Below are 14,966 nucleotides of genomic sequence, written 5' to 3'. Positions count from 1 at the left end.
AGAGGAAGAACCGGTACTGAGCACACCACAAAACCCCCTGTGACCCCAATGAACAGGAGGCATTACTACCTCTTCTTGTGTATGTTATTAGGCACACATGACATCACTGTCTAAAACTTCCTGGCTAAAAACAGCTTCCATTATCCTCGCTCACCAGCTTATCAAACAGGCTACAATGGAAAATTGTAAAACTGAAATACCCCATCAGACTGATTATTCCCGGTCACAAAAGCTAACAAGGGCCTCCAACATCTCCCGTGTGAGACCTTTGCAAAATCAAACAAGCATGAAATACATTTCAACAAGCAACTTTTCAGACCAACATCTGTTCCTAATTTGAAATAAGGTATTGGCTTCTGGACTGGGTTCATGTTCGGAGTGAGTGTGTGTTGCGATTTGCGAAACCATGTTCGGGAATGAGTCTGTGGTGTGCCGGTGTTGTTGCTTAGCACTAATTATGCCCAGCAATTACATGCTGTATCCCCCTAGGTCCTGGGTGCACTTCCTGAGTTTGCCCTCTCCTGCGTCTCATCTGTCATCCTCTCCACATTTCCCAAAGCAGCAGCAACACACCACATGAACGTGCCACGTAATCTGTTCTTTCCTATCATAGTTTACAGTAGACTACAATTCTTGGGTGAATGGTGAAGCGTTGCATAAACTGTCTGCTTTAAGCCTTGTCCCATGTGATGGATGTTTTCATTGGGATAGAGACAGTAGAGATTGACAGGAAGGATTGGTTGAGAGAGGGATGACATGCAAGATATGTCGAGGGTCGAAATCGAACCAGGAACAATGCGATGATACTACGCCACTAAGCGCACGTGACGGATGTTTTTACGTGTCAATCAGCTGTCCATCGACTTAAAGTGTCCCGCCTGAACTAACACAATGTTCCTTTCAGTCAGGACTTACGTCGTTAATCATTGTTTAATGTAAACGATAATACGTTTTAGTTTGGCGTAATTGGATGGCTCCACTCTGTATTCCCTGCCTGAAGTTTAACAACATAAACAATGTGACCTCTGTGTTTCAGGGAAAACCCTCCGGGTGTCCACCTGCACCCTCTTCAGTGCAGGGACGGATAAACATTTACAGTACATCCTGGATCAGACAGAGGTCATAGCATTATGTGAATCTAAAACTACGTTGCCTCGGTACCTGCTTCAGTAGGATGACCCCCCTGCACCTTCTTCATTGTAGGGATGAATGACTTTGCATCTTGCATCAGTAAAACAGTGAAAAAATAATTTGTTTTTATTCTCGTCATTGCAGATAGCATGTATGTTTTTTTTGATTTTTTAAATATCTACTGCCACTTTATTTCTCTTGTTGCTGAAATGTCGAGGAACTGAAGCCCAAGAATGTTACTCTCTCATACTCATACTTGTGTAATGGGATGTAACAATAAACTTGAATCTTGAAACATTTTGACTGATTCATGAAAGCTCTCCTTTCAATCATGTGAAATACATTTAGCGTGAACTCACAGTGCCAGATAGTCCTTGGGCCAAACCCCCAAATTGAAAATTTCATTACCAAATTCTGGGCAAATCCTAGATGTGATTTTCTTATTCCTATACATCCCTAGATTATGTTTTGATATGATAGACCTTTTGGATTGGCAGCTTATTAGTAGTTATCACCTCGTAAAGGTACGGAGTGCTTTTTTCAAAACCGGAGTTTTGCCTAGAAAAGTCCCCTGCCATATCTTGCTCCCCTTCGTATGATTCGCGCCTAGCTGTGGTGTGGTTTTGATAGAGACATGAGGCTTTTCATGTTCTTTATGCGCCTGAGTCTCCTAAACACGTAGAGACCAACCCCGAGTCGATCAATGATTCCTACGATGAGCTATGGTAACTTTACCGCATCTACCCCCTACCGATGGTTGCCTAATTTTTGCGGTTTTCCGGAGGTATTGTGCGGTAGGTGCGGGAAAGTTACCATAGCTCAGCGTAGGAAGCTCTGATCGACTCGGGGTTGGTCTCTACGTGTTCAGGAGACCCAGGCGCATAAAGCTAACCTGGCTCATGTCTCTATCGCAAGCACAGCCCGAGCTATGCGCGACTGACGTGAAGGGGAGCAAAATATGGCAGGGGACTTGTGGACCCGAATGCAGGACACTGAGGCGGAGTCAGATGAAAGGTCAAACCCATGGATGGGTACATTTATTGTTTTCTGAATTTGTATGTTTAAATATACAAATGATACATTATCTACTTAAAATATGCGTTAATTTACATAGTTTTCCAGAATAAAAATCTAAAACAAAGTGCTTAAAACAAATAAAGTGTGTGTTTACCTCCTCAAATAAATTAACTTAGCCCCAGCCAGATCCATATTTAGAGGTAAGTTAGCAAGCTAGTTTAGAGTTAGTGGTAATGTATAGCTGGTTACTGGTTAGATAACGAAGCGACCTTGGGTTCCCTGAAAGGTGCTATATAAATAAAGTTATTATTATTATTATAACTAGCTAGCTAGTTTTTTCTACCATAAATCATCTCCTGAAGCCACAACCATCTCCCACTACTGAGGCTACAGAGCAGCGATGTAACAGCTTCATTGACTTTTTCAGATCCAAGGTCAACAACATTCGCTCTCTGATGCCCAGCTCTTCCTCTCTGTCTCCCTCTGCTACCAACCCCTCGCCTGGGAGTTTGCCATCTCTCCCATGTTTCACAGAGGTTCAACAGAGCCACATTATGGAAATCCTTAGAGGAATGAAATCATGCACTTGCGCCCTGGACCCCATTCCCACTGCTCTGCTCAAGTCATACACCAACCTTGCCTTCCTGTCCAAGGTGCTAGTGAAGGAAGTTGCTTCCCAACTCCAGGATCACCTCAAACACAACAACCTGTTTGAAAGATTTCAGTCAGGCTTTCGCTCAGCCCACAGTACAGAAACGGCTATGCTAAGGGTGACGAATGAACTGCTAATGACATCCTCCTGGACCTGACAGCAGCATTTGACATGGTGGATCACACTATCCTCCTAGAGCGCCTCCACACCACCATTGGACTCTCAGACTCTGCACTGAAGTGGTTTCAGTCCTATCTCTCTGGCAGGACTGAATACGTCTCACTGGGAGGATGCAAGTCCAGACTTCTCCCTGTTACCTGTGGGGTTCCACAGGGGTCGGTTCTCGGCCCCATCCTCTTCATCACCTACATGCTCCCCCTCGGTCGTGTCATCACCAGATATGGGATGTCTTTCCATTGTTATGCTGATGACACACAGCTCTACATTAAAACTACCCCAAGCCCCTCTGCAGCCATGTCATGTCTCACCACCTGTCTTGAGGAGATAAAGGCATGGATGAACAACAACTTCCTTCAGTTAAACAGTAACAAATCCGAAGCTCGTCTTGTTGGCACCCCACACCAGGTTCAGTCTTCGCCCATATCACAGCTCACCTTCGAGGGTCAAGTCATCCTCTTCTCCTCCTCAGTTTCAAATCTGGGGGTTAGGTTTGACCCTCACCTGACCTTCAGTGACCATATAAAACACCTGTGCAAAACCTCCTTCTATCATCTCAGAAATATTTCCAAACTCCGTCCCACTCTAACCCTGTCAGATGCAGAGAACTTGTCCATGCCTTTGACTACTGCAATCCGCTCTTCATCGGGATTCCTGGCAAAAGCATACAGAAGCTGCCATACATCCAGAACAGCGCTGCCAGGATCCTGATGAGAGTCCACAAATACAAGCACATAACCCCTGTTCTACACTCACTACACTGGCTCCCTGTCTCATTCAGGGTTGACTACAAAGTCCTTCTTCTCACCCACAAATGCATCAACGGACACGCACCTCCCTATCTACAAGAACTCATCACTCCACAAACCTCCACCCGCACCCTCAGGTCTTCAAACAGTTTGCTCCTCCAGGTCCCCAATACCAGGCTCCGCACCATGGGGGACCGAGCCTTCTGTTCGGCTCCGCCGTGCCTGTGGAACAGCCTTCCTAGCCAGCTAAGGGCAGTACAGAGCCTGTGCAACAGCCTTCCTAGCCAGCTAAGGGCAGTACAGAGCCTGTGGAACAGCCTTCCTAGCCAGCTAAGGGCAGTACAGAGCCTGTGGAACAGCCTTCCTAGTCAGCTAAGGGCAGTACAGAGCCTGTGCAACAGCCTTCCTAGCCAGCTAAGGGCAGTACAGAGCCTGTGGAACAGCCTTCCTAGCCAGCTATGGGCAGTACAGAGCCTGGACTCTTTTAAGACAGGCCTTTGACTGTTGAACTGTGTTCATTTTTGTGATTTATTTTGATGTTTTTAACTTATTATGTTTTAGTTTTTTTTACTCTGTAGCACTCTGAGATTCTTTTGAATGAAAAGTGCAATACAAATAAAATGCATTATTATTATTTATAGTTATTAACACTTTAGTTAGCTAGCTAAACTAGCAAAGTAGCCTGTTGTGTACCCAGGCTTGAGACAGGGTTTTATATTGTAGTAATATTAATGTAACTTAATTTACATTAAATTTACAGAAGATTCCTTGTTTGTAGCCCCTCTAAGTTGTAATGAGATCTGCCCCAATTACTGCACCCTGACAATATTTTAGTTTAGAATAAGGTTGGTAATTTAATGTCAAACTAGATGTGTTCCTCTATTTCAGAGACCCACATCATCAGCAGTAAGTGTAAGTCTAATGATGGATCCAACTTCAGGTGAATGCAGCAGCAACCTGCCAAGAAAGCGGCATGGACAGCATCATCCACTGCTCTGATGATGGACAGCATCATCCACTGCTCTGATCATGGACAGCATCATCCACTGCTCTGATCATGGACAGCATCATCCACTGCTCTGATGATGGACAGCATCATCCACTGCTCTGATCATGGACAGCATCATCCACTGCTCTGTCATGGACAGCATCATCCACTGCTCTGATCATGGACAGCATCATCCACTGCTCTGATCATGGACAGCATCATCCACTGCTCTGATGATGGACAGCATCATCCACTGCTCTGATGATGACTCCAACTCAAACCTGGTGTCACCCCAAAACCTGGACTTATGGAGAACTTTGTTGAGGGCGGCAGAAATCAGAAAACATCTCCCAATTTTGGACCACACCTACCACCGGACTCCATACACCTACAGCTTTCACTGCCTTGTGGGCTAAATAAATGTAACTGTTCATCTGCCTCCGCCTCAGTGTCCTGCATTCGGGTCCACTCCCGTACAGAACGTAGGCTAACACACATTTTAAATGACAGCAGTCCATACTTTAAGAGGGGATAAGGTATTAAACTACTAACAACAAGGTCCAACAAGGTCTATCACATCAAATAATAATCTAGGGATGTATAGTAATTAATTACTGTCTTTATCCAATCTGTGGTCCAAATGTTCTTTAAAGATATGCAAATTAACTCATATTTTAAGTAGATAATACATCATTTGCATATTTAAACAGAACATTTCTGAAAACTTGTAATACAAAAAATTATTGTCTCAATGTAAGTAATCAACTGGGGAAGTTTCATGGTGATATCTATTAGGTAAAATGTTTTACCCATCAAAAAGTCCCCGGCCATATTCTGCTCCCCTTCGCGTCAGTCGCGCATAGCTCGGGCTGTGCTTGTGATAGAGACATGAGCCAGGTTAGCTTTATGCGCCTGGGTCTCCTGAACAAGTAGAGACCAACCCCGAGTCGATCAGAGCTTCCTACGCTGAGCTATGGTAACTTTCCCGCACCTACCGCACAATACCTCCGGAAAACCGCAAAAATTAGGCATTCATCGGTAGGGGGTAGGTGCGGTAAAGTTACCATAGCTCATCGTAGGAATCATTGATCGACTCGGGGTTGGTCTCTACGTGTTTAGGAGACTCGGGCGCATAAAGAACATGAAAGGGCTCATGTCTCTATCACAATCACAGCACAGCTAGGCGCGAATCATGCGAAGGGGAGCAGGATATGGCAGGGGACTTTTCTAGGCAAAACTCCGGTTTTGAAAAAAGCACTCCGTATCTTTACGAGGTGATAACTACTAATAAGCTGCCAATCCAAAAAGTCTATCATATCAAAACATAATCTAGGGATGTATAGGAATAAGAAAATCACATCTAGGATTTGCCCAGAATTTGGTAATGAAAAATGGTTTGGCCCAAGGACTAAGAGCGGAAAATTAATGACACAAATGGTCTTTGAATGAATGAATGCAGCGTACTCAGTTCTGTGCTTGCTCACATAGTAATCCCTACTTCACCGTTATCCCTGCTCAGGACATGATAATCATATTTTTTATGGTTTTCTGACCCTCTGTCTGACATCATTTCTCCTGTCTAATGAGTACTATGTTTCATCAGTGTTGTATTCAACACACAAGCTTTCAGTGCTATCATAAGTCAGTGTATTGCTTTTGGCAAACCATTATGGCAATTGACAGTGTTTATCAATGCATTTATCAGTGCATGACAGTGTTTATCAAAAGATCTATGGGTCAGGATGAATTATATTATATTTAATGATTAATTTTGTTTAATAATTTAGTTTTTGGTCAGTATGAGTCAGTTTGTTTACTGTCTTCATGTGGTGGAGTACAATAAAGGTCTCTTGTCTAAATTGTTGATAAGAACAGATTCAGAGGAATGTCCTTGGTAATCACCACTTCACGCTACTGATGGCAGAGCAACCGTGGACTCTGGTTGGGCTGTGTGTTTGTCTTTATTCTGTGTGTTGGGCTGTGAGTTTGTCTTTATTCTGTGTGTTGGGCTGTGTGTCTGTCTTTATTCTGTGTGTTGGGCTGTGTGTCTGTCTTTATTCTGTGTGTTGGGCTGTGTGTCTGTCTTTATTCTGTGTGTTGGGCTGTGTGTCTGTCTTTATTCTGTGTGTTGGGCTGTGAGTTTAATGTCTTTATTCTGTGTGTTGGGCTGTGTGTTTGTCTTTATTCTGTGTGTTGGGCTGTGAGTTTAATGTCTTTATTCTGTGTGTTGGGCTGTGAGTTTGTCTTTATTCTGTGTGTTGGGCTGTGAGTTTGTCTTTATTCCGTGTCTTGGGCTGTGAGTTTGTTTTGAATTTATGAAGGTCTTTACCTCTATCTTTTCCAACTGCTTTGTTTTTGTACAAGTTAATGTGATGCGTCTGTATCACTCCAAAGTGAAGTGTTAGAGAAATACACATTGTGTGGCAGATGTGTATCAGCAAGAAGAAATGTCATATAATATCTATGCATCATATGGTGAGCCTTTACTAACACTACGACCAGAGTTTGTGGGTCAAACTCTGGGGGATACATTGACCAGTCAGTGTATCCTCCGTCTGTAGATGGAGAAAAGCAATGGAGAGCAGGCTCATATGGTCTCTTTGCTCTCTCATCTGGCTTCCTGTGAGTGGCACAGAGCCGACTGCTCTGAGCTGAGCTATGTGAGAAAGAGAGAGAGAGAGAGAGAGGGAGAAAGAGAGAGAAAGCAGGAGGACTCTGAGCTGTGCTATATAAGAGGAGCTCACTCAGCACAGACACTGAACACCGGAGACAGCAGCACAGTAGGGAGGGAAGACTACTGAGCGTTGGGAGACACTCACATGGGTAAGACTGAGATCCACACTTTCCCTCGCTGTCCCTCTCTCTCCTCCTGTTGACCTGTCTTTTAACAACACCAATGTTTTCTCACATTTCACTATAGGATTTTAACTGATTTGTATGGGTCTGTGTTAACTTTTAAATAGTTAATGTGTGTGTGTGTGTGTGTGTGTGTGTGTGTGTGTGTGTGTGTGTGTGTGTGTGTGTGTGTGTGCCTGCCTGCATAGAAGTGTCTGCATGGCTTTGTGGGGTATACAATTGGTGTGTGTGTGCGTGGGGGTGTTTGGTCAGTAGATGCAGAAACATTTCAGTATTCCCTTGATAATCAGTGATGGCTAGCACAGATGTGATATTTGAGAGGGGTTCTGTACACATCCAGACTGTTCTTGCATTCTGTATGTTTCTACAGCATCTGTTAGTTTCACTGCCTCAAGACCTCAAAGTGTGAGAGGGATAAAAGTTATATCGTTTTATTTGATCATTTTACTACTTTTGCACAACCACATATTTCCATCTGATGTAATTGACCTATTTTTGTACTGTTAAACTTTCCAATTATAGTTGCATGGTTCATGCAGTATTGTGCAAAAAGGTGTTCAAAAGCTACAAGAAATGGGTTAGAGACATTGTCTGATTGACCACATACTTCATCCAAGGTGCCATATGGACCAATATCGATCCAAGGGATCATTTCCAAGGGATCATTTCTATCCTGTGTAACATAGAAATGTGGTCATTGTGCTAATCTGCCAAGTATGATTTTTCTAACCACTACAGGAGCTCTGCTGCTGGACTATTATTAGAGTTGGAGTTCCTGGCAAGTGAGGGTCATTTTTACAGGTCAGAGGTCACTGGTCACAGGCAACAGAAGAGTGCCAGTATGAGCCGCCTGTCAGCATGGGCTCTTCTCTTTGTCTTTGGTTTCACCAGATCCACTACAGCCCAAGGTTGGTCTCTATTAGGTATTACTCATGTTTCCCCTTTCTGTTCTCTCTCTCTCTATCTCACACACACACACACACACACACACACGCACTCACACACACGTGTGAATACACTTTTCAATCCCCTTTCTGTTCTTTCTCACACTCACACTCACTCACTCACTCGCTCGCTCGCACGCACGCACGCACGCACGCACGCACGCACGCACGCACACACACACACACACACACACACACACACACACACACACACACACACACACACACATCCACATCCACATCCACATCCACATACCCCCCCCCCACACACACACACACACACATGTGTGTGAATACACTTTTCAATTAAAAATCTATTTTAAAACAAGTGAAACTAGTGTAAATGAAAATGACATCATGTGTGTGGACATTTTATTGTAGTTGACAAAGTTATTAATGTGAATGAGTAAGGCCAAAAACAGGTCTCCTTGGGACACGACCGGCTTCTTCTCCACAGGAACATACTTTCATCGTCCTTACATCGTAAATGCTATGTAGGATGTTTGGGATGGCCTGACTCTGATGGCACATCATTGAAGTTGAGATTTAAAGATGTTAAGGTGTTGACCTTGTATATGTTGTGTGTCCAGAGGACCTCGAGTGGACTACATGGTTCAATGTCGATCACCCTGGCGGTCGAGGAGACTATGAGCAGCTGGATACCATCCGTTTCTACTACCGGGCGCGGGTGTGCGACTCGCCACAGGCCATTGAGGCACGCACCACGGACTGGGTACCTGCTCGCAGTACAGGGGAGAAGGTGCACTCTGACCCCACTGTGGGCTTCTGGTGCTCCAACGCAGAGCAAGCTCCGGGTCGGAACTGCTCCAACTACACGGTTCGCTTCCTGTGTCCGAAAGGTCAGTCTGTGAGGTTTTGCTGAAAATCACATTCGCTATGAAGCTCAAAAGTTCTGTTTTCAGGGTGCATAAGTGGTGTAGCACACTAAGGCGCATGCCATCGCAGGGTCCCTTGTTCGATTCTGGCCATCAACATGTCCTGCATGTCATCCCTCCTTTCTCTCACTCATCCTTCCTGTCAATTTCTACTGTGTCTATCCCAATAAAGCAAAACATTTACTAAAAACAGATGAAAAAAAGAAGGTTATTATTGAAGTCATCATGTTTGTAGAGTGTTTTGCTTGCATATGCACCTAGAATTAAGGTGCAAGGCAAGCTGAACAATAATAATAATAATTCAGGAGCACACGTGTGTCAACTTTCATCACAACTGTGATGCTTAGAAAATGTGTGTGCTTGTGTGAGGTTTGCTTGCAGAATTGTAGTCAATTGACATACATACATATTTAAAATCATACAGTCTTCTGTGAAATTGCATTAATTAATGGAGCATGTGGAGAACTAGTGGTTTTCTCCAATATCACCGCTCACTTGAAAAATAAAAACAATAGTGTAGTTGAGTAGTGGAATGTAAATACTTTTGTAAAGAAATGGAAACCATTTAAAATACATATGTTTTTCAAAGTATTTTCAATCAAGGATATAGAATTAGCTTGATCTATTTGGAAAAACTTTTTTATAGCAACGATTGGGCCTTTACATGCATGCTGAAACATTCAGGTAAGGTATCCTGAGGAAACATTGTTTTGTTTTGCCCAGTCACCCCGCCCCTCATCGTAGGATCTAAGTACTTGGGGTGTTCGTTTTATTTATTTTAAGTGATTGTGATTTCTAAAAGAGGGAGGCCCTGTTTTCCAGCAGGCAACACTGTGGCATCTCAGGAAGCCTGGGGGAAGTGGTCAGACTGGAGCCAGTGCCCTGCCCAGTGTGGCCAGGTGGGCGTACAGGTCCGCTCCAGGACCTGCACGTCACAGTCTCAGCAGTGTCGTGGTGCTACAGTGGAGGGCAGAGCATGTAAAGGACCTGACTGTCCAGGTACTGGTGTGTTGCTTACCTCACAAGCATTATTTATTAAAAGAACTATATTGTTTCTGGATTCAGTTCAGATGAAGGAGAATTATTTAAAAAATGTAATTAAGTGTAATTCTTCCTTCCTTCTAGCATTGTGACTGCCAATGGCCCCTGGTCCTAGCACAGATTTTTTCCTGATGGATAGATGATTCACTTACTTATACAAATGTATTTGTTGTAAGTCGCTTTGGATAAAGGCATCTGCTAAATACCCCAAAATACTTTGGGATAATTATTAATTATTTGCATTATGATTAGGATTATTAAAATGTCAGGTAGCAGTACTGCCCCGCAGTGTTCGTTACACCCCTATTACATAATCAATGTAAGTTCCAATTAGACAATATACATTAATACATACATTAGCATTTAATTTTAGATTGAGAATCACTGTCTAATGCTCTGCTCTGTACTGCTGCTGTTCCAGGATGCTTCCTGCAGTGTGAGATGGGCAGGGCGAACGCTGAGTGTGACGCCTGTATGTGTCAGGAGCACATCGTGCTCGGCTCTGTCCGCAGTGCTGGGGGTCTACCTGCTCCGGGGGCAGCTGTCCTCCGCTTCAGCCCCAGCTCCAGCTCCAAACTCCTCACACTCACCGATCACAACGGCCACTTTCGCATCCCAGGGATCTGTCCCGACGGCAACACCACACTTGCAGTCAAGCTGAAGAACCATGCGGATCACATGGTCATAGTGCCCCACAGCGCTGAACACACCTCTGTCCTCAGTGTCCGGCTGGATAGAGCAGGTAAATAGGGGAAATAGGAAGCACTTATATTAGTTTTTTCAATGTAAGGTGATACATACATTACAACATAAATCATATATTTTTACATTCAAATCTCTCATTTGTCTCATAATTATCATCTCATGAGCAATCACATACATATATAATAATAATAATAGTAATAATAATAATAATAATAATAATAATATCAAAGTTAAATAAATAAATAATAAGTTATCAGATTGTAGGTAGACCAAACTTTTTATGCATGTTCTTTTCCTATAATAAAACAAAGCTATGGTCAGACCCAAACAGATTCCTGGTACAAATAAAGTCAAATATTCTGGTGTAATATTCTAGTAGACACTAGGCACAACCTTTACCTCTTTTCACCCATGTAATACATTTTTAGATACATTTAACTGTATGGATCTTTCGCTTCTTTAACACTAAAGCTGGATACTGCCCAGTGCTATTCCTCTCACATACATTTGTCTGACAAACAGTAATGTGATCCCTCAGAGAAGCTCCGTATGCTGAAGAGCCCTGAGAACAAGGCCAGAAGAGAGGGTCAAACAGCTGCTTTCTGCTGCAAAGTAGTCGGATCATCAGAGCCAGACAAGTACCAATGGTAAGCCATGGATCTGTAAGGAGAGTATGGAAAATGTGATAATGTCAAACATTTTGCCCTGGAATCAATGTGCATATTGAATTATAATCCTTGTTCATTAATCTGTCAAAATGAGAATGAAGTGCTTGGTACAGTACTTACCTGTTATCTGTGAATGGGCAGGTATCACAACGGCAGCCTTCTGGAGCGGAATTCTGACAGCACACTGGTTTTGAAGAACCTGCGCTTGGAGCAAGCTGGGGAGTACTACTGCAGAGCCAGCAACCAGGCTGGGGCCATCAAATCAAAACCAGCCACGCTCACAGTCTTAGGTCTGTTCCCAAAACACTTCATACTGTTCAGAAGGAAAAACACTTGAAACTAACAAATGTAAATTGAATATGAGCATCCAGATTGTGTCCACATGAAAAGTTGGTGTAAATGGAAAAAAGACACATTGTGATCATGATCCAATCTGTGGACCTATTCAACAGTATCCCATTTCACACATGATTAATGCTACTCACCAAAATTGTAGCCTACCTGACTAGTAACGTGTATTTATCTAAATCTTTATCTCTTCCTCACAGGTCAAGATCAACCTTCATGTAACCCCAAACCTGAATCCCATCTCATACGCCTTCCCCATGACTGCTACCAAAACAGCACCAACTCATTTTATTATGACATAGGAAGGTGTCTCTCTGGATCCTGCATAGGACAGCTGGACAATGGCATCAGGTGCAAAGACAGTGTATCATACTGTTGTGGGGTTGTAAAGATGGAGGAAAAACATTTGACATGCCAAGGCTATCAGCTCCCCACCATGGTGGTCACCCACTGTGGTTGCCAAAAGTGTGTGGACATCAAAGCCACAGTGCGTGGGAGAGCTGTGGCCGCTGACACTGGAGAGCCTATGAGGTTTGGTCACATCTTCATGAATGGGGTGAGAGTTAGCCGCACTGGCTACAAAGGCACCTTCTCCATCCAGGTTCCCCCAGATACTGAGAGACTGGTGCTCACCTTTGTGGATCACATGCAGAAGTTTGTCAATACCACCAAGGTGCTTCCATTCAACCCAAAAGGAGGTCCTGTCTACCATGAGATCAAGCTTTTGAGGAAGAAGGCGCCCATTACCATCAGCTCAATGGAGACCAACACAATTGAGCTGGGGGAGGTGGAGGGCCAGGATCCTATTGCCGAGATACAGATCCCTCCTCACTCCTTCTACAAGCAGAATGGAGAGGTGTATATGGGAAATGTGAAGGCTAGTGTCACATTTCTGGACCCCAGAGATGTGTCCACTGCAGCGGCTGCTCAGAGTGATCTCAACTTTGTAGGGGAGGAGGGTGACACTTTGCCCCTGAGGACCTATGGCATGTTCTCAATGGACTTCAGAGATGAAGAGGCCGGGGAACCACTGAATGCTGGTGAGGTTAAAGTGCTCCTGGATTCAACACAAGTGAAAATGCCTGAACACCTGAACACCATGAAGCTATGGTCCCTGAACCCTGAGACAGGCCTGTGGGAGGAGGAGGGGAGCTTCCAGATGGAGAAAAAGCAACGTGGGAAAAGGGAAGAGAGGACCTTTCTCATTGGAAACATGGAGATCAGGGAGCGAAGGCTGTTCAATCTGGACGTCCCAGAGAACAGGAGGTGTTACTTGAAGGTGCGATCTTTCCGTAGTGAGCGCTTCATGCCAAGCGAGCAGGTGGAGGGAGTGGTTATGACCCTGATCAACATGGAGCCTTCTGCAGGTTACTCCTCAAACCCCCGCGCCTGGGGACGATTTGACAGTGCCATCACTGGCTCCAATGGTGCCTGTCTACCAGCCTTCTGTGACGAGCAGAAAGCTGACGCATACTCTGCCTTTGTCATGGCCAACCTAGGAGGAGAAGAACTGGAGGCAGTTGCATCTACTCCCAAAATTAACCCCAACACCATTGGGGTGCCACAGCCATACCTTGGCAAGCTGAACTACAGGCGGTCAGACCATGATGACACTAGATTGAAGAAGACAGCATTCAGCATCAATGTGGCTAAGCCAACCGCAAACACAGCTGAGGAGGCCAATGGACCAGTGTACTCATTTGAGAATCTGAAAGAGTGTGAAGAGGCCCCCTTCAGTGCAGGGCACTTCCGTTTCTCTAGGGTGGAGGGAGATCGCTATGACTACAACACAGTGCCTTTTAATGAGGAGGACCCCATGAGCTGGACAGAAGACTATCTGAGTTGGTGGCCCAAGCCCATGGAGTACAGAGCCTGCTACGTCAAGGTCAAGATCAACGGTCACCATGAGATCAATGTGCGGTCCCGGAACATGGGTGGTACTCACCCAAAGACCATTGGCCAGCTATATGGCCTGCGTGACACACGCAGCATCCGTGACATGGACCAGCCCACTGTCTCGGCCGTGTGCCTGGAGTTCAAGTGCAGCGGCATGCTCTACGACCAGGACCGAGTGGACCGCACGCTGGTGAAGATAATCCCCCAAGACAGCTGTAAGAGAGATAATGTTAACTCCATGCTTCAAGAATACCTGGTCAACCACCTGCCTTTGGCAGTCAACAATGACACCAACGAGTTCACTATGCTTGGGCCTCTCGATCCTTTAGGCCACAACTATGGCATCTACACGGTCACAGACCAGGACCCTCGCACAGCCAAAGAGATAGCACTGGGACGATGCTTTGATGGAACCTCTGACGGTACCTCCCGGGTCATGAGAAGCAACCAAGGAGTGGCTCTGACATTCACCTGTGGTGCCCCGGAGGGGAAACGCCAGAGTGTGTTCCAGACTCTGCAGAACCCCGCAGGCCAGCCTCTGACCAGCGTTGTGAGGAACAGCAGCAGAGGTAGGAGGCAGAAGGGAGGAGCCAACACTGTCCGCAACAGCCGCAGACGCAGCACTAGGAATCCTGCTGGCAAAGGCACCAAGATTACAGGCTAGAACACAACACTCCGTGTTAGGGCCCTGCAATATTCCACATCAGGGGCTTGCCACACAACATGTTAAGGCATTTGGTGGGGATTTTGTTACAGCAAATTATTATATGCATTTATCTTCACCTGTACTGTGATGAATATTTAGTACTTGAAATTGTAAATAACAGGATATTTATTACACATGCCAAACAAGATTTGTAACCAGTTAGACTATTAAATAAAAACAAATCTACAGATC

General features: G+C 44.7%; 1 protein-coding gene across 1 annotated transcript; it reads left to right on the top strand.

The window, feature by feature from the left end:
* Positions 1 to 8,411: 8,411 nt before the first annotated feature.
* cilp (cartilage intermediate layer protein, nucleotide pyrophosphohydrolase) lies at positions 8,412 to 14,732 on the top strand (the record flags this gene model as incomplete). The annotated part of the gene is made up of 7 exons (XM_080539716.1): positions 8,412 to 8,478; positions 9,105 to 9,374; positions 10,236 to 10,409; positions 10,873 to 11,193; positions 11,695 to 11,803; positions 11,966 to 12,114; positions 12,373 to 14,732. 7 exons carry the CDS (start codon positions 8,412 to 8,414, stop codon positions 14,730 to 14,732), a joined length of 3,450 nt encoding a protein of 1,149 aa, XP_080395842.1.
* Positions 14,733 to 14,966: the final 234 nt, after the last annotated feature.

The sequence above is a fragment of the Nansenia antarctica genome (assembly GCF_963989245.1).
Source record: "Nansenia antarctica genome assembly, chromosome: 9".
NCBI lineage: Eukaryota > Metazoa > Chordata > Actinopteri > Argentiniformes > Microstomatidae > Nansenia > Nansenia antarctica.
This window is presented reverse-complemented; position numbering and strand designations above follow the sequence as displayed.